The sequence below is a fragment of the Zingiber officinale genome, chromosome 11B, assembly GCF_018446385.1.
Source record: "Zingiber officinale cultivar Zhangliang chromosome 11B, Zo_v1.1, whole genome shotgun sequence".
NCBI lineage: Eukaryota > Viridiplantae > Streptophyta > Magnoliopsida > Zingiberales > Zingiberaceae > Zingiber > Zingiber officinale.
In genome coordinates, this window is record NC_056007.1 from 1,146,289 (window position 1) to 1,165,544 (window position 19,256).

The 19,256-nt window shown below is 46.3% G+C and overlaps 1 protein-coding gene across 1 annotated transcript; it reads right to left on the reverse strand.

The window, feature by feature from the left end:
• Positions 1 to 879: 879 nt before the first annotated feature.
• On the reverse strand, positions 880 to 3,466 carry LOC122034851 (putative wall-associated receptor kinase-like 16). The gene is made up of 3 exons (XM_042594215.1): positions 2,559 to 3,466; positions 2,255 to 2,425; positions 880 to 2,153 (listed from the first exon to the last, which is right to left on the reverse strand). The coding sequence occupies exons 1-3, from the start codon at positions 3,454 to 3,456 to the stop codon at positions 970 to 972; spliced, it is 2,253 nt and encodes a 750-aa protein (XP_042450149.1). The 5' UTR covers positions 3,457 to 3,466; the 3' UTR covers positions 880 to 969.
• Positions 3,467 to 19,256: the final 15,790 nt, after the last annotated feature.

Here is a 19,256-nt window from a genome sequence, read left to right on the forward strand (position 1 = left end):
CCAGGTAGCTATGGATATCCCCTCGGTCTCATCCGAGACCATGATGAATGCCTTCACTCGGGGGCTCGTAGAGGGAGACTTCTTCCGGTCGCTCATCAGGAAGCCGCCCGGCGACTATGATCATATGCCCAAGAAGACTAACGAATATATAAACGTGGAGGAGGCCCAGGCAACCAGAAGGAAGGAGGCTCCATCCGAGCTCGTGGTGCCAATTTAACGGCGACCGCCGAGCAACCGCCAACTGTTGGAATGTATACTAAAAGCCTAGCTTTTTTATAAACAATCATTTTGAAATAAGAATCACATTGGTTAAATGTCTACATTTATGCTAAGTGTAGTTGTCCATTTAATTTATATTGTAGATAACATGGTGTGAGGGGACACACAGAAGATCATGTTATCAGTTCCTTATAAATTATAAATAGTAGCTCACAACCAAGATGGAATGGGACAAATCATTGGAGTGGTTGTAGTGTAATTTGGTATTAGTTTATCTTGACTATAAAATTACACTAGTACACTATGAGTGTATTGAGCAGGACCATTTGAGGTAGTTTCTTTTTATACTGACTATATAAAAGAACAAAACATCTATTATTATGGAAGTGTGTGTTGGTGCGGTTAGCACTAACAGTCTAACTCAGGTTTTGATGAATGACAAATTAGGTTAAGTTAGGTTTGTTGTTGTCTAACACTCTGATCGAGTGTGCAGGCGAAGTCCAAGCAGGTCGACGGGCTGATCGGACACTTGGCACGAAGCTCAGCTAGGTCAACGGGCCGACCGGATAGCTAACGAGAATTTACACAGTAATTCACTCAAAATCAAATTATTTTAAAAATTAGGCAATACACATATAAATACAGAGGATTAGAAGTTTCAAAAAAAAAAACACTTACGAAGGCTAGAACATTAAGCAAACAAAACACACATAATCAAACATAGCAACACCATTTGAGACCAAGTCCCTATTACAACCAGCCTTGTATATTGCTCCGTCTTGTGAGTCTTCTCTCAATATTGAAAATAGTATTGGAATTAGCACGATTATCATTTGGCAACCCACTGAGCAAGCTCTCCATTTCTTCAACATTGTGTTGTACTATGAACAGGTGTTTCTTAAGAGTTCTTAATCCATTTAGCTCCTCAGCCACTTCCTTCATAGTTGGTCTATCTTCTCCCTTTGACTTTAAACATTCCTTAATAAGTGCGGTAAGTTCTTGAATAAATTCTATATTAGCTTCCAATTTCACTTGATTGTCTAAGATATCTGAAACCCTATTCTGCTTCTCCAACATAGTAAAAGTCGACACCAAACTCTTTTGTTCTTCAGATTCTTCAAAACTAATAACCTTCTTACCTGTAAATAGTTCCAAGAGAACCACACCAAAGCTATAAACATCACTTTTATAGGTCAACTCATATGTCATCAAGCACTCTGGATCAATATAACCATGAGTGAATTGCAACAATGTAGCAAATTGTTTCTCCCCCTTGGGAATCATCTTTGAAGCTCCAAAGTCTGAAATTTTTGCTATGTAATCCATATCTAAAAGTATATTAGAGGGTTTCACATCTCCATGAATGATTTGAGGCGAAGCTTTTGAATGCAAGTAGTCCAAAGCATCAGCCGACTCATAAGCAATTCGCAGTCGAGTATCCAAGGAAGTTGGAGCTTGATTCTCATTTTCATGAATTAAATGAAACAATGTTCCATTCGAGACGAACTCATAGACCAATAATGGCATCTCAGTCTCCAAACAACAACCCAAGAGATTGACTATGTTGACATGGTTAACATATGATAAAATAAGTGTCTCTGTTCCAAACTGTTTTTTTAAATCCTCATTGATAATCTTAGGCTTCTTTATGGCAACAACAACTTGGTTTTCCAAAACTCCTTTATATACAACTCCATTTCCTCCTCTCCCAATAATATTTTTGTCATCAAAATGATTTGTTGCCTTCTCTAATTCTTTGCTTTCAAATATCTTAAATTTGTTGAGGCCTCTTTGTAACTTCATCTTTTCCTCTAATTCGTAGCCTCCATGTTGTTTGAAATATTTTCTTTTCATCTCTTCAATTTTACTTCTTTGATAGACTACATAAAGACACATAATACATAGTAACAAAATGATTACACCACTGCCACCACCTGCAAGGTTCATACATACATGTCATCTTTATGTTCTGAGTTTATGTTAAATTTTGATGATTTAATTTAATATGTTGGTGGGTTCGAGAGAAGCTTCTTACCTATAGCCACCTTCACAGCTAAGGATAATTTCTGAGACTCTGCTGTGATGCATGCTCCATTGTAAGCGTTTCCTTGCGTGCCTTCGGGGCACTCGCATCTATAATCACCTGGAAGGTTGTGGCAGATGCCATCGGAGCATGGATTTGATTGCTGATCGCACTCATTGATGTCTAAAATGTATTGAAGGGCAAAAACTACAGTGTTAGGAATCATCGCATTTAGAAAGGCAAAACATATATAATTGAAAGCAGCTAGCTTGCTAGAATATTTAATTAAATCGATTGGTATAGACGACAGATATACCTTGGCATCCGTCGGAGACGTAAGGATTGCCTTGGTATCCCTCGGAACAGTTGCAGAGATAACCAGGACCGTTGGAGGACTCGACACAGTCGCTGTGAGCACTGACGCAGACATAAGAGCTGGTTAGGTTGCGCTTAGCTACCTCGCACGTCTCGCTGCCGATGGCCCAGTCCATGACCACCGGCACCCAGCCGTCGTTAATTTCCATCAATTGATTAGTGGTGATGTAAGATGTCTGGAACTGGAACCGCTCGGCCTCCAACAAGACGGCGTAGCTGCAATTGCTAAATCTCAGAGTATCCGAGTTGTCGGAACGGTTTTCAAAGCTGACAGTATACTGTGTGAGATTCTTGGGTATGGAAGTCTGGCAGCAACCGAGTCCGGAGCAGGAGCCATTGGCGATGCTCTGTTCATCCCGGCACATAGACACACAGCCACTCTGGTAGCTATTGATCCCATGGTAGTCGAGTATGTAGGCAAGGGTATCGCAGCCGATGACAGTGAACTTGTTGAGGACATCTGAGTACCTGTATGGGCCATCATCCTCTCTCCAAGTCACGGCTCTCGTATGGAAAGTGAGCTGCTCGTGACACTGCGAGATTATGCGGTTGAGCATGCGCACGTAGCCCATCGTCAACGAAATATTGAGGACCTCAAGATCACCATAGAATGGCTTCTTGAGGCCACTTTCCATGGTATTGCAGGTTAGATTGAAACCTCCTCCCAAGGAACAATTAGCGCCGATGCCAGTTTCGGTACTGTTGCAGATATAATCTATTTGGCCGTCCCTGGAACAGTTAGCGCCGATGAAGAAGGGGTTAGGGATCTCCACGTTGCCGCATTTGGTTAGGCATCCGCCATCAGGCACAGCAGATGCAACTGCAAGTAGTAAAAGCATTTGGGAGAGGAGCAGAGACGACGGAGCGAGTGCTGCTGCAGCTGAATGCATAGCTACTAATCAGCTAGCTGATTGATAAGCCAATAGTACCCTCCTCACTATATAACATGCCTACTAAACTACTAGTCCCTCGGATGTATTTAGTGGCTAGCGAATGAGGTGTTGCCACCATAAGGTCTGGGGTTCGAATTTCAGTAAAATCAAGATAAATGTCTCTCTTATGTGCTAGTTACTATTCCAAAGGCTAGTAGCTGTCAGTGATTTACCTCCTCCGTGTTGACCGTGGGACGGGTTGGCAGGGGCGCTGGGGCGAGCGTATTCGCCTTTTGCCACCATGCTTACTAAACTACTAAAAAAATTGATTAATCAAACTGATAACATCGAGCCTGGGTGACCAGTCTGGCCCCACGGAAGTTTCCCACTGGCCATCAGGATAAATCGGGAAACGCTCGCAACAGGCAGCCCAGGAACCCAGCATCCTTTAGTTGCGTACCCCATTTGGAGGAAAAATTCATATAAATTCGTCAAAACTGGGACTCGAACCGCGGGTACATGGGTGACAATTTAAATGCCCTACTATTAGTCCCCTCGGATGAGTCTAATGGCTAGCACATGAGATGTTGTCACCATGAGGTCTGGGGTTCGAATTTCGGTAAAGTCGAGGTAAATGTCTCCCTTATGTGTTAGTCACTATTCCAAAGGCTAGTAGCCGCCCGTGATTTACCTCCTCCGTGTTGGCCCTGAGACAAGTTGGTGGGGCCGCTGGGGGTGAGCGTATTCGCCTTTTGCCACCATGCTTACTAAACTACTATACGAATAAATGTTATACGGGATGTTGCGAGTGGAACTAGAGGTGACGTGGCAGTCAACGTCAAAGTGAGGTGGTTGTCAAAGTCAAAGAGAAGTGACAGTCAGCAGGTCACTCTCAATAGGATTTTGTTTTTTACCCAACGCTAAGGCCTTCAATACAAAGATAACCGTCTCAAGGGCCAGTCGAACTTGAGAGACCTAGTGATTCACTCCATCTAGCATGTAACTGGTCATCCATGAGCCGAGCGGGTTTGAGGAGCCTAGTGGGGCTAGGAGACAGTGGGTCTACCACAAAGTTGGTCGGTCATATATCCAGTCAGATTCAAGGGGCCTAGCTTCCCATTCTCAGCGTACATGTCTCTCAGCATATGGTCAGTCGGCCCTAAAGCCGTCAAATTTAGGGGAGTTGTCGCTCCACTCATTGTCAAGATACACAGAGAAAACCCGACCAGCCTTAACACACCAGTCGAACCTACAAGACCCAACTCCCCACTTCTGCAATATAACTCAGCATATGGATGCTCTGCCAAAAAGTCGGCCGAACTTAGAAGGTTCAACGCCAAGACATATAAATTAATCCTGAACGGCCTTAGAGTGGACAAGTGTACGAGACAACCCTCCACTTTTACAGTATGACTCCCAGTATATAGCTGATCAATCCAACAACTAGTCAAATCTACGGGTCTTCACTTCTCATGTGATTGTTTTCCTTCATATAGTCGGTGGATTATAATGTCGGTCAGGGCTCAACATCCGTACCTCCTCCTACGCAGGATAAATATGCAAGGCAACTCTTAATATATACTCGATTGGGCGTTCAGATATCATATTATCATTTCATGGATGGGCCTCCTAACATATGGACGATCGGCTAAAAATACTGATAAGATCTTTCGGGGCTCAATTCCCTATTCTTCAAAAGACAGGTATCCCAGCATAAGGCCAATCAGTTACAGAACCGATTGGACCTATGAGACTTGATTCTCTATTGCGTATTCAGCATCACATTATATAGCCGAGCGGCTAGGGCCGGACGTCCTTAAGGGACTCGGTACTCTGTTTATGTATCGATCTGTCAATATATAGCCAATCGGCTAAAGATTCGACCGAGATATTTTCATGGGATAATATTGTCAGAGAATTACAACAACCTGTCATAAAGTAACAACTCTTTATTAAAGAATATTTTTTATTATAGCAAATGCATTCAATGGAACCTACTTCGAAGGTGATGATTATACATCTTCCATCAGCCAACACAGTATGATAAAATATTCTCTTAACCACCTCATTAATGACATAAGTTACAAAAGGGGTATACATATAGGTAATGGAAGATTCTTCGAATGATGACTGTACATCTTCCATGCTATACTTCTTCCTATACTCAGTAACCTCTGATACTTGACATTCTCTGTCATCTATGATTGCTAAAGTATGAGAGGTGATATAAAAGGGGTCCTTTCCGTTGACCAGATATGTTTTTACACGTTATTACGCATACCGATCTACTGTTCATCTTCTCTAAATTTTTGCTCAGCCATTATACTGGTTAGAGCATCGAAGAGCTTACGTTAGGGATCCCTTCCTTGATTCTCACACTGATATTGTCTGCTCTCTCTTTGGTATGCGTGAAGACGAAGAAGAAACCCCTTTCCTCCTAATTTTCGCTACCACTCAGAGCTTTTTTTCCGAGCCAAAGTCAATCTCCTAGTCAATACTAAAGCCAATAGCTCTGCGTATCATCTCCATCTATTTCAGGTATCATCAAATATAATATTTTACCATCTTGTACATGTAATAGCGTTGTACAATCACGTTTGCAAAATACTAGCAGTCTTAATGGTGTTTGAAATGTAGATCGGTTATCGAGTTGTGACGCCTTAATTTAATTAGGGGCCAACAAATCAACTCATCGATGGGATACGTAGAAAAGTCCAAGTCAACGTAGCTTCATGCACCAAATAGTTGAATATTACACAAGAAAAGCGTTGAATATTATTCATCATCTAGAGTAGTTAATGATCCGAATAAATAATATTAATCCTAATTAATTTGGGATGATAATGTTACTTGATCCCGTCCGGAGGCTGAGTCGGACGGAGACTGATCGCGGTGGCGTGGTTGTTAACGGAAAGTCGTGGGTGATTCGGCTCCCACGGGCGGCTGACGTTGCTGCAGGACCCTGCGCACACTCAGACGATCCCCCCTTCACGTTAGAGACCAGAACCCAGGGAAAAAGTCCCCGGATCAGGCCCTCCGACGCTCAAGTCAGGTACCTTTTTCCCCAGAAAAAAGCAGAGAGAAGAAGAAGAACAAAACAGTTGTGGAAAAAAGTGACCAGGGAGTGTGTGCGCGTACCTGCGTACGAGGGATCTCTCCCTTTTTATGCGTCCTCCTGCTAGAACCTGCCGTCCTGTCAGAAAACGTTAGACGCCATGCTTTGTCGTGTAGTCATGGACACCTGTCGCGTTGCCATTTGTCGTGGAAGCATCTCTCCGTTTGGGAACCTCCGCTTTTGCACATGGGTTTTGTCTTGTAGCGAGGGACAGCTGGCAGGATACTACTGGTTATGGGGACATCTTCTTGTTTTAGGAACCTCCGCCTTCGCACGCATTGTTGGTGTGTAATGATTATCCTCGACGGACCAATGAGGTTCCTTGCACCTGCACTACTTAGCTTCTCTGATCCATTGTGACCTGCACCGGCCTTGCCTCTTCCGATTGGCTCCAGTCTCTAAGTGTCACCTGCCAAACGGGCTAACTCTACTCAGCTCTGCCAATCCCGACCTGCTTCTACGCTTTGTATTTCCTGGCCCTCCACCGTAGGTCTGTAGATCGAGCTGACTCTGCTAAGCTCTGCCGCTCCCCACCTGCTTTTGCCTGGTTCTGCCGATCCCAATCTGCTTCTGCGCTCTGTATTTCTTGGCCTTCCACCGTAGGTCTGTAGCTCGATCTGACTCTGCTCAGCTCTGCCGATCACGACCTACTTCTACGCTTTGTATTTCCTGGCCCTCCACCGCAGGTCTGTAGATCGAGCTGACTCTACTCAGCTCTGCCGCTCCCCACCTGCTTTTGCCTGGTTCTGCCGATCCCAATCTGCTTCTGCGCTCTGTATTTCTTGGCCTTCCACCGTAGGTCTGTAGCTCGATCTGACTCTGCTCAGCTCTGCCGATCACGACCTACTTCTACGCTTTGTATTTCCTGGCCCTCCACCGCAGGTCTGTAGATCGAGCTGACTCTGCTCAGCTCTGCCGCTCCCCACCTGCTTTTGCCTCTTCGATCAACAAATCTGTTTGGCCACTGGCTACCCCCTATACTTAACTCTGACTGCCCCGTCAGCTTGACTACTTGACCGCCAAGTCGCCATGACTATTGATTGCCACCTCCCCTTGACTTTTGACTGCCACATAGCCTGGACTTTTCTAATCCTTTCCTCTTGGGCCCCTCCATCACTAACCGTATCACAAGCCTCCCCCACAAGTCTAGTCGAAGGAGGACGACAGTCTGACTGACTAGACCTCCGCATATCTTTGTGCTCTCAGTATATCTCAGTGACCTCAGCATATCACTGTGTTTCTACCTCCGCATATCTATATGGCCTCAGCATATCTCTGCGCGCTCTGCTTCCTGACTCATGTGTCAACTCTTGTGTCGCGTCGCCTGGGATACCATGCCCCCTTTACTGTGTTGCTAGTCGCTTGGGGCGTCGTTCCCACGCCTTTGCTTTGACTTGGCCACCCGCCTTCTTTATAAAGAGCCTCACAGTCACTTCTTCGCTCTATCCTTCTTCATTCCTGCTTCCCTACTATCTCTTGCTCACCCGCGCTTTACCCGCTTCTTTCCCCAGAGATGCATTCTCCTTCCTCTGATGAAGTTGATCAACTACCTTCCCAAATGCGGATAGATCAGCTCACCTCGCAACTTGCCGAGAAAGAACGCGAACTGGAGCGCCTGTCCAGGGATCGAGCTCGTCTGCTGGCTACCAGTTTGATCTGCAGCACCAAATTAGCCGCCAAGACCGTTTGCAACGAGAGCATGAGACAGAGTTATCTCTCCTCCGTGCGGTTCTCGAGGACAAACAAGACACGCTTGTCCGGCAACAAACAGTCATCGACTCCCTTCACGCGGAGCTGGCCCGGGCTTTGAACGCCCCTGAGTCTCCCGACAGGTCGTCACGCGGAAGTGCTCATTCCCCGTGTCCAATTCCTTCCCCGAGTCAAAGCTGGCCTGGGGAATAGTTGTCGCAGTGACTCCTTTGTCAGGAGGCATTCCTGCTTGTGGCCTTGGCTGTATCCCCCTCTTGTTGAACTGCGCTGCTACGCTTGTAGATCCGTCCCCCTTTGGCAGAGTCCTTCCTGCTCAATTTTCACCTAACAAGCATTTTTAGAAACTGGCCCGTATGTAAGAGCCCAGAGTCGCTTCATGATTTCTTTTCACGTATGAATTTTGGATAATAGAGCCAATGTAGTGCTTGAAAATTAAAACTGTGATGAACGTGTAAAACCTGATTCCGCGGATAATATTGATCCTGTATGGATATGGCGTATGGCTTCCCGCGTCCCATGTGGTGCATATTTGCTGCATATTTGCAATTTGCATAAAGGAGCTAAAATAAAGTCAGAAGTAGTAACCTGCTTATCGGCAGACATCTCGCTCATAGTGAGGCATATCTAACTGCACAGTCGTTATGCGTGGACGCCGGATTCACTTATGATTCTCGCCCGAGAGTTGATTCTTGATTACCGCGTAGGGCCGACCTAAAAGGTCGTTGGTCGTGAGGACCGAGCTCACTTTTGGTTCTCGCTTGAGAGCCGACCTGAAAGGTCGTTGGGCGTGAGAGCAGAGCTCACTTATAACTCGCACTGGGGCGAGAGGCTGGGACTACCGACCTAAAAGGTCGTTGGGCGTGAGCACAAGGCTCACTTTTAATTCTCGCATGGGAGCCGACCTGAAAGGTCGTTGGGCGTGAGAGCAGAGCTCACTTATAACTCGCACTGGGGCGAGAGTCTGGGACTACCGACCTAAAAGGTCGTTGGGCGTGAGCACGAGGCTCACTTATAATTCTCGCATGGGAGCCGACCTGAAAGGTCGTTGGGTGTGAGAGCAGAGCTCACTTATAACTCGCACTGAGGCGAGAGTCTGGGGCTACCGACCGAGCAACTCGGTCGTTGGGCGTGAGAACAGAGCTCACTTTTAATTCTCGCATGGGAGCCGACCTGAAAGGTCGTTGGTGTTGGTGCAACCTTAGGTCAAGGTTGACTTGGTTGACCTGACTCGAGTTGACCTGACTCGAGTTGTGTTTTGATGTTTGACGATGTTTGACGAGAAGAGAGTTGTATTCTTGATGTTTGACAAGAATAGGTGTTCGGGAGATTGTAGGTGCAACATTAGGTCAAGGTTGACCTGGTTGACCTGATTCGGGAAAAGTCCAAGCAGGGAGCTTGGCACGCGAAAAGTCCGAGCAGGGAGCTTGGCATTGGAAAAGTCCAAGTATGGAGACTTGGCACTGGAAAAGTCCAAGGAGCTTAGCAACGGAAAAGTCCAAGCAGGAGCTTGGCATTGGAAAAGTCCAAGTATGGAGACTTGGCATGGAAAAGTCCAAGCAGGGAGCTTGGCACGCGAAAAGTCCAAGTATGGAGACTTGGCACGGAAAAGTCTAGCAGTGAGTGGAGTGAGAAAGTCCTAACTGGATGTTAGGCGGTTGGAAAGTCCCGTGAGTGAAGCCAAGTCCTAACTGGGATGTTAGGCGGTTGGAAAGTCCTGGTGAGTGAGACTAGAAAGTCCTAATCGGGATGTTAGGCAATGAGAAAGTCCTAAGCGGGATGTTAGGCGGTGTGGAAAGTCCTGGTGAGTGAATCGAGGCAAGGGAAAATCCAGATGGATCGGGGATGATCGGACTTGGTGTTGGAAAGTCCAAGTAGGTCAAAGGGATTGACCGGACACTTGGCGAGGAATTCTAGCAGGTCAAGGGAGTGACCAGATGCTTGGGATGAAGTACCAATAGGTCAAGGTTGATTGGATATTGGTTTGGAAGTCTTGGAACTTGGTTTGGGCAAAAACCAAGCTAGATCGGTCACCGGACCGATCAGATACTTTGCTCGATCGGTCCGGTGACCGATCGGTCATGCTAAAATACGATCGGTTATTGATCGATCTAGTGACCGATCGCCAACAGGCGAAAGAAGCGGTGATCGGTCCACGCATCGATCAGTTATGTCCCGATCGGCCTGGGACCGATCAGAGACGATGTCAGGAAGCGGATCGATGCGTGGACCGATCCAGGTGATCGATCCACGATCGACGTAGTACGCATGAAGGTTACGTGCACTAGCCGATCGGGGGACCGATCAAGGCCCGATCAGTAGACCGATCGAGTTCTAGCTGCGACGCAACGGCTAGTTTCTTCACTGCTTCTTATAAGGGGTCGAGGGCTGCTGCTGCGCGACAACTTCTTCCTCTTCTCTTCTGAGTTCTCTGGTGCTTGAGCTTTGTTGAGCCCTTCTTTGCAAGCTTCGCGTGAGCTCTGGGATATCCTGCTGTTGTAGGTGTTTCGAGGAGCTGCTGCTTCAACGAATCCAATCGGCGAGGAGGCAAGAAAACCTGTGTTTTTACATTCATTGTTCTTGTCTTCTTGTATTTCTTGTTGTATTCCTTTCTTGCTGTTGCAAGAATATTGTGGCGAGGTTTCTCCACCCACAAGGAGTATATTGTATTAGCCGGGTTTCCGGGGACTCATCCACCGACGGATTGACTGGACTCGTCCACCTTACGGACACGCCGAGGAGTAGGAGCCCTAATCTCCGAACCTCGTTACATCGCGTTGAGGTTTGATCTTCTTGTTTTCGTTTCCTTGTTGTGTTTTCCGCTGCGCTAACGAATTGTAGGAAGAAACGAGAATTTGGGGTCGAAGGATCCTAACAAGTGGTATCAGAGCGAGGCCGCTCTTGACGGATCAACACCCGGGAGCACGGGCTAGAGATGGATCTCTATGGAGAAGACATCACCATTCCACCCTTCTACGAATGCGGCGACTTCGCGTATTGGAAGGTAAGGATGAAGTACTTTCTTATGACTAACATAATGAATTGGTTTTGTGTACAAGAAGGTTTTACTCCTCCGGTGGATAAGGAAGGAAAACCACTTGAGAAGAAGGAGTGGACAAGAGAACAAATTCACAAATCCGAAATCAACGAAGAGGTAACGAGAATAATTGAATTTTCATTGCCTACTAACATCTTGTGTAAGATAGGTTACAACAATGCCAAGGAATTATGGGATAACTTGGCCAAGTACCATGAGGAGAGCTCCACTTCAAGCCATGAAGAGGAGCCTAGTGAGCCAAGTAGCTCACATCATGGAGGGAGCGAATTGGGAGTTGAGGGCTACTCAACATCCAAGGAAGAAGAGGAGGAGAGTTCCTCTTGTTCAAGATCGGAGCAAGAAGAAGATTCTACCTCCGGAAGGGATGAAGGAGAGAGTCATCCATCCCAAACCCTAGGTAACTCAAGCATTTTAGTTTCAAATAAATTACATATATTATGCTTTGAGTGTAGGGAGTATGGACATTACAAGAGCAAATGTCCAAAGAGAGTTAGGAAGACTCCACCGGCGCCAAAGGTCAAGGTAGCCGGAGTCCCAACACGCAAAGGCAAGAAGCACGTGGTGTGCTTTCAATGCAAGCAACGGGGACACTATAGGAGCCATTGTCCGAGGGGGAGGCAACCTCACAAGGGCAAGAGACCGGGCACATCGATAGGGGGAGCTAAGGCAAACCCTAAGGTATCTTTTAAGGCTCATTCGTGCAAGTCTAGTAGGATACATGCTAGTAATTTTATTGCATTAGTCAATAATGATAAGCATGTTAACACTAGAAATCAATACATGTGCTTAGGTGCTAAACATGTCAACCTAGATAGGGATACTACTAGGAATGCTAACCCTAGGATTAACACTTCTAAGGTTAAGGAAAACCTAGGTAGAAACCCCAAATCAACTAGACACATGCCTAGGAATGCCTCAAAGAAGAATGACAAATCAAAAATTGAGGTATTAGAGAAGGAGAATCAAGTCTTGAGGTCAAGACTTGATACTTTGGAAAAGGCTCTTAAAAACTTGGAGAAGTCATCTCTAGGGTTTAAGGGTCAAAAACCAATGTCCAAGGACAAAAAGGGTTTGGGTCACAAACCTAAGTCCCAAATGGTCAAGCCCACCTATCATAATGTTCCATTCGATTATGGAACAAAACCTAAGGCTAGGAAGACCATTACCAAGGTCACAAGGGGAGTCACCCCTATAGTTGACCTTGATGAGACCCAAATGACCAAGGCTTTAAAGCCTAAGAGGGTCATTAGGAGGGTTGCTAGGGAGTGCATCCCTAGTGAATTTTTAGTGAACCCAATGAGCTCAAGTAGGTATTGGGTTCCTAGGAGCATTTTCTCTACCCCATAGATGGGTTAGAGAGTGTCAACTCCAATAAGAAGGGTAGTTAACCCAACTTTGAGGAAATTGACACTCAAGGAGCATTTTCAAGGTTTTTGGGAACCTTTGAAAATGAAATGGAATAATCTTTATCATTCACTCCTTGGAAGAGTAAAGTGTGCCAAAGTGAGAATATATTAATCTTACTTTAAGTTTACACAATTGGGAAAACCTAGAGAAATATCAAATTGGGATTTTGATATTCTCTTAGGTAATCAAGGCAATCCGGGCCTTAATTTAGAAGTGCTACTCTTGTAAAATTTTAAAATGGTATAAATCAAACAAGAGATCAAGAAATGCCAATTTGGGTTTTGACATTTTCTTGGAGCACTTTGGGCAATCTAGGATTAGAATTTAAGTTAACTAAGTGATTAAGGATACTTAGATAGGTAATCTAGGTATTTTATTTGTGTTAACTTACCATGGTTGTTTGCCATATGACATGTCATGACATCATGTTTAGTTTTATCATCATTTGAAATGTCATGATAGTGCTTAGGCTAGTTTATATGTCATGCTCTATTTAAGTTTTCATACTTTATGCCATGACATCATGACATTGGCACATGTTTTCCATTTATGATATCATTTATGCCATGTCATCATCTCTTGCATTAATAATCAATTGAATTGATTTAAGGATGAAGAACACATCTTGATATTGAGATCAAATTTGTGTTTAGAAAATGCATGAGACCTTAGCCTAAGTTGACCTTAACCCATATCTCACATCAAATTGACTTGAATGTGGTTTGATGCACCTTAGATGTGTGTGAGATATTAGGATCATGAGTTAGGATCAAGGTGCATAGTCATTGTACCTAGATGACCCTAATTCAAGAAATTAAGGATCATAGGGAAAGCTTGTGTACAAGTCATGTACATCTAGCCCTAAGATTATGGTCCTAAATTCAAATGGTTTTAAAAAACATTTTAAAATTGATTTGAAAAACCTTTATGAAGCTTTCCTAGTGATAGCATTCTTCATTGAGCAAGATGATACAAAGATGACTTAAACTTGAACTATTTCAAAGTTTTTGAACTTTGTATCAAGATTGAAAAATGGAAACTATTTTCATAGAAAATTATTTTTCCGTGATAGTATATGGTATGAGGAGTGTATCCTCAAAAATTTTACGATTTTTGGAATTTTCTGGAATTTATTAGGAGTTTCTGAATTTCCGGAAGGGAAATCGAAATCTCTGATTTCAGAGTGGATCGGTCACCGGACCGATCCAGGGAAGTTCTGATCGGTCTGGTGACCGATCAGTGACGATCCAGTGCGATCAGTGAAGCGTGGATCGGTCTAGGGACCGATCCAGGGGGATACTGATCGGTCTGGGGACCGATCAGTGCGTGCCAGTTTCTGATTTTCAGCTGTTGGTCTGAAATTTCAGCTGGAAGTTGGGTTTTGTGGATTTCTAAAGGTTTGAAACTCGCCAAGACATTGTTGGTGCAATGGTCAAGGGGGAGTTGACCTTTAGGGGAAGTTTTACCTAATTGTCAAGGGGAAGTTGACTTTTAAGGGGAATTTTTACTCCAAAAGACTTTTAAGGATTAGTGATATGGGATTATCACTAAGTTGATTGTTGAGTTTAGTATCAAGGGGGAAATTAAGAGTTTCAAATGAAAGGTATGGGACTTTCATTAGGAAGAAACTCTTGACCTTGATACCCTCCTTTTTCTCTTTGATGTGTGTCAAAAAGGGGAGAGTGTTCATTGGAGAATTATTGGAGAACCCAAGTTAGGTTATCGGGTTAACCTAAGCTAGGGAAAGAATGTCAAGGAATGTTCAAGGAAGAACATTGGAATACTTTTTGATGTGTGTCAAAAAGGGGGAGAATTATTGGAGAACCCAAGTTAGGTTATCGGGTTAACCTAAGGGGAGAATGTCCGGAGAATGTTCAAGAAAAGAACATTGGACATTGGAAGATGGTTGGAAAACCTAAGTTAGGTTATCGGGTTAACCTAACTTGATTTTGGATTTTGTCAAACATCAAAAAGGGGGAGATTGTTGGTGCAACCTTAGGTCAAGGTTGACTTGGTTGACCTGACTCGAGTTGACCTGACTCGAGTTGTGTTTTGATGTTTGACGATGTTTGACGAGAAGAGAGTTGTATTCTTGATGTTTGACAAGAATAGGTGTTCGGGAGATTGTAGGTGCAACATTAGGTCAAGGTTGACCTGGTTGACCTGATTCGGGAAAAGTCCAAGCAGGGAGCTTGGCACGCGAAAAGTCCAAGCAGGGAGCTTGGCATTGGAAAAGTCCAAGTATGGAGACTTGGCACTGGAAAAGTCCAAGCAGGGAGCTTGGCACGCGAAAAGTCCAAGCAGGGAGCTTGGCATTGGAAAAGTCCAAGTATGGAGACTTGGCACTGGAAAAGTCCAAGCAGGGAGCTTGGCACGCGAAAAGTCCAAGTATGGAGACTTGGCACGGGAAAAGTCCTGGTGAGTGAAGCCGGGCAGTGAGAAAGTCCTAACTGGGATGTTAGGCAGTTGGAAAGTCCTGGTGAGTGAAGCCAGGCAGTGGGAAAGTCCTAACTGGGATGTTAGGCAGTTGGAAAGTCCTGGTGAGTGAAGCCAGGCAGTGGAAACTGGGATGTTAGGCAATGAGAAAGTCCTAACTGGGATGTTAGGCAGTGTGGAAAGTCCTGGTGAGTGAATCCAGGCAAGGGAAAATCCAGATGGATCAGGGATGATCGGACTTCTGGTGTTGGAAAGTCCAAGTAGGTCAAAGGGATTGACCGGACACTTGGCAGGGAATTCTAGCAGGTCAAGGGAGTGACCAGATGCTTGGGATGAAGTACCAATAGGTCAAGGTTGACTGGATATTGGTTTGGAAGTCTTGGAACTTGGTTTGGGCAAAAACCAAGCTCTGGATCGGTCACCAGACCGATCCAGTGATACCTTGTTTGCTCTGATCGGTCTGGTGACCGATCAGATACCGAACAGAAACTCTCTGATCGGTTACTGATCGGTCTAGTGACCGATCAGCAAGCGAACAGAGGCGAAAAGAAAGGCAGGCTGATCGGTCCACAGACCGATCAGGCCATGTCCTGATCGGTCTGGGGACCGATCAGGAGACGATGTCGCGGAAGCACAGCCAGAGTTGGGATCGGTCTGTGGACCGATCCAGCAGTAGCCTGATCGGTCCACAGATCGATCAGAGTACGCACAGAAGGTTCTGTGCACTAACTGATCGGTCTGGGGACCGATCAGCACAGGGCCTGATCGGTCCGTAGACCGATCAGGGTTCTAGCCGTTGCGACGCAACGGCTAGTTTCTTCGCTGTCTTCTTCGCAGGTATAAAGGGGTCGAGGGCTGCTGCTGCGCGAGAACTTCCTTCTTTTCTTCTAGAACTTCCGTGCTTGTGCTGCTTGAGCTTCTGCTTCAACTGAGCTTTGATTGAGCTCTCCTCCGAAGGTTCGCGTGAGCTGCTGCTTCGACGAAATCCAGTCGGCGAGGAGGCAAGAAAACCTGTGTTTTTACATTCATTGTTCTTGTCTTCTTGTATTTCTTGTTGTATTCCTTTCTTGCTGTTGCAAGAATATTGTGGCGAGGTTTCTCCACCCACAAGGAGTATATTGTATTAGCCGGTTCTCCGGGGACTCATCCACCGACGGATTGACTGGACTCGTCCACCTTACGGACACGCCGAGGAGTAGGAGCCCTAATCTCCGAACCTCGTTACATCGACGCGTTGAGGTTTGATCTTCTTGTTTTCGTTTCCTTGTTTGTTTTTCCGCTGCGCTAACGAATTGTAGGAAGAAAAACGAGAAATTGGGGTCAGCTATTCACACCCCCCTCTCTAGCCTCGTACAAAGGATCCTAACAGTTGGGCGTGAGAGCAGAGCTCACTTATAACTCGCACTGAGGCGAGAGTCTGGGATACTCCGGTCCGAGACCGGTGGCGATGGCGCTGGTCCGAGACCAGTAATGATACTCCGGTCCGAGACCGGTGGCGATGGCGTTGGTCCGAGACCAAGAATGATACTCCGGTCCGAGACCGGTGGCGATGGCGCTGGTCCGAGACCAGTAATAATACTCCGGTCCGAGACCTGTGGCGATGGCGCTGGTCCGAGACCAGTAATAATACTCTGGTCCGAGACCGGTGGCGATGGCGCTGGTCTGAGACCAGTAATGATACTCCGGTCCCAGACCGGTGGCGATGGCGCTGGTCCGAGACCAGTAATGATACTCCGGTCCGAGACCGGTGGCGATAACTCGACCCCGAACGGAGGAGATAAGAAATCCAATAAGCTGATCTGAGACCAGTGACTATCACTCAACCCCGAACGGGGGAAATATGAAATCCAATAAGCTGGTCTGAGACCAGTGACTATCGCTCAACCCCGAACGGGGGAAATATGAAATCCAATAAGCTGGTCTGAGACCAGTGAAAACCACTCAACCCCGAACGGGGGAAATATGAAATCCAATAAGCTGGTCTGAGACCAGTGAAAACCACTCAACCCCGAACGGGGAAGGATAAACTTTGAAGCTAGTAAAAGCGAAGCATGTAGCAGCATGAGGAAATAAAGCTTATGTCATACCTGACAGCGGTGTGGTGCCAACTGACTGCGGATCTGTCTCGATCCCTCAACTCCCGAATACCCGTGGAGCGAGGGGAGAAGATGATAATATGAGCTCCGACCGTCAAAGAGGATGAAACCCATGGTAATATTGGGGAGTAGAGTTCATAAAAGTAGAGGCAAGCAGAGCACCGTGGGTGAAGGAAGCAGAGTCTGTAGACATAAGAAGATGCAGAACAGGTGGAGAATACAGAGCATATAATAGCAATAAGGTGAAACGCCTATGACAGTAAGAGGATGCAGAGCCCCATGGCGAAGGGTGCAGAGCCTATAGCAACGAAAGGATGCAGAGCCTCATGATGAAGGGTGCAGAGACTGTAACAGTAATAGGATGCAAAGCCTCATGGTGAAGGGTGCAGAGCCTGTAGCACACATGATCGAGGAACTGGGCCCTTGGCCCTTGATCGGAGAGTAAGGTCCCTAGCCTGTAATCAAAGAGCGAGACCCCTAGATCCTAATCGGGAAGTGGTACTACAAGTCTATGATCGGGGAACTGTGTCCCAAGTGTATGAGTGGGGAGCTGTGCCCCTAGAGTATGAGCGGGGAGCTGTGTCCCAAGTGTATGAGCGGGGAGCTGGGCCCCTAGTGTCCGATCAGAAATTGAAGGCTCTAGTCTTTGATTAAGGAACTAGGCTCTTACTCTTTTATCAAGGAAATATAGCAGTTCCTATAATAGTAAAAAGAGAGCAGAGGTTGTAGCGTACCTGATCGGGAAGTCGTGCCAACCGGCTAAAGGTTTGTCTCGGTCCCTTAACTCTCGAATACCCGTGGAGTCAGGGAAAAAACATAATGAAAAAACTAACCTGTCAGCCAGCTAAAGCTCCTCTCGATCCCTCGACTCCCGAATACCGGTGGAGTGAGGATAGAAGAAAATATGCCTGTCAGGATCCTCCGGGACTATGACATAATAATGGAAGAGAACCTCCCGACGTTGTCCCTCTTCACGTTCCGGAACAGGTTGTTGTGTTCCCACAGACGGCGCCAAATCTGATCCCGTCCGGAGGCTGAGTCGGACGGAGGCTGGTCCCGGTGGCGTGGTTGTTGACGGAAAGTCGTGGGTGATTCGGCTCCCACGGGCGGCTGACGTTGCTGCAGGACCCTGCGCACACTCAGACGATCCCCCCTTCACGTTAGAGACCAGAACCCAGGGAAAAAGTCCCCGGATCAGGCCCTCCGACGCTCAAGTCAGGTACCTTTTTCCCCAGAAAAAAGCAGAGAGAAGAAGAAGAACAAAACAGTTGTGGAAAAAAGTGACCAGGGAGTGTGTGCGCGTACCTGCGTACGAGGGATCTCTCCCTTTTTATGCGTCCTCCTGCTAGAACCTGCCGTCCTGTCAGAAAACGTTAGACGTCATGCTTTGTCGTGTAGTCATGGACACCTGTCGCGTTGCCATTTGTCGTGGAAGCATCTCTCCGTTTGGGAACCTCCGCTTTTGCACATGGGTTTTGTCTTGTAGCGAGGGACAGCTGGCAGGATACTACTGGTTATGGGGGCATCTTCTTGTTTTAGGAACCTCCGCCTTCGCACGCATTGTTGGTGTGTAATGATTATCCTCGACGGACCAATGAGGTTCCTTGCACCTGCACTACTTAGCTTCTCTGATCCATTGTGACCTGCACCGGCCTTGCCTCTTCCGATTGGCTCCAGTCTCTAAGTGTCACCTGCCAAACGGGCTAACTCTACTCAGCTCTGCCAATCTCGACCTGCTTCTACGCTTTGTATTTCCTGGCCCTCCACCGTAGGTCTGTAGATTGAGCTGACTCTGCTCAGCTCTGCCGCTCCCCACCTGCTTTTGCCTGGTTCTGTCGATCCCAATCTGCTTCTGCGCTCTGTATTTCTTGGCCTTCCACCGTAGGTATGTAGCTCGATCTGACTCTGCTCAGCTCTGCCGATCACGACCTACTTCTATGCTTTGTAT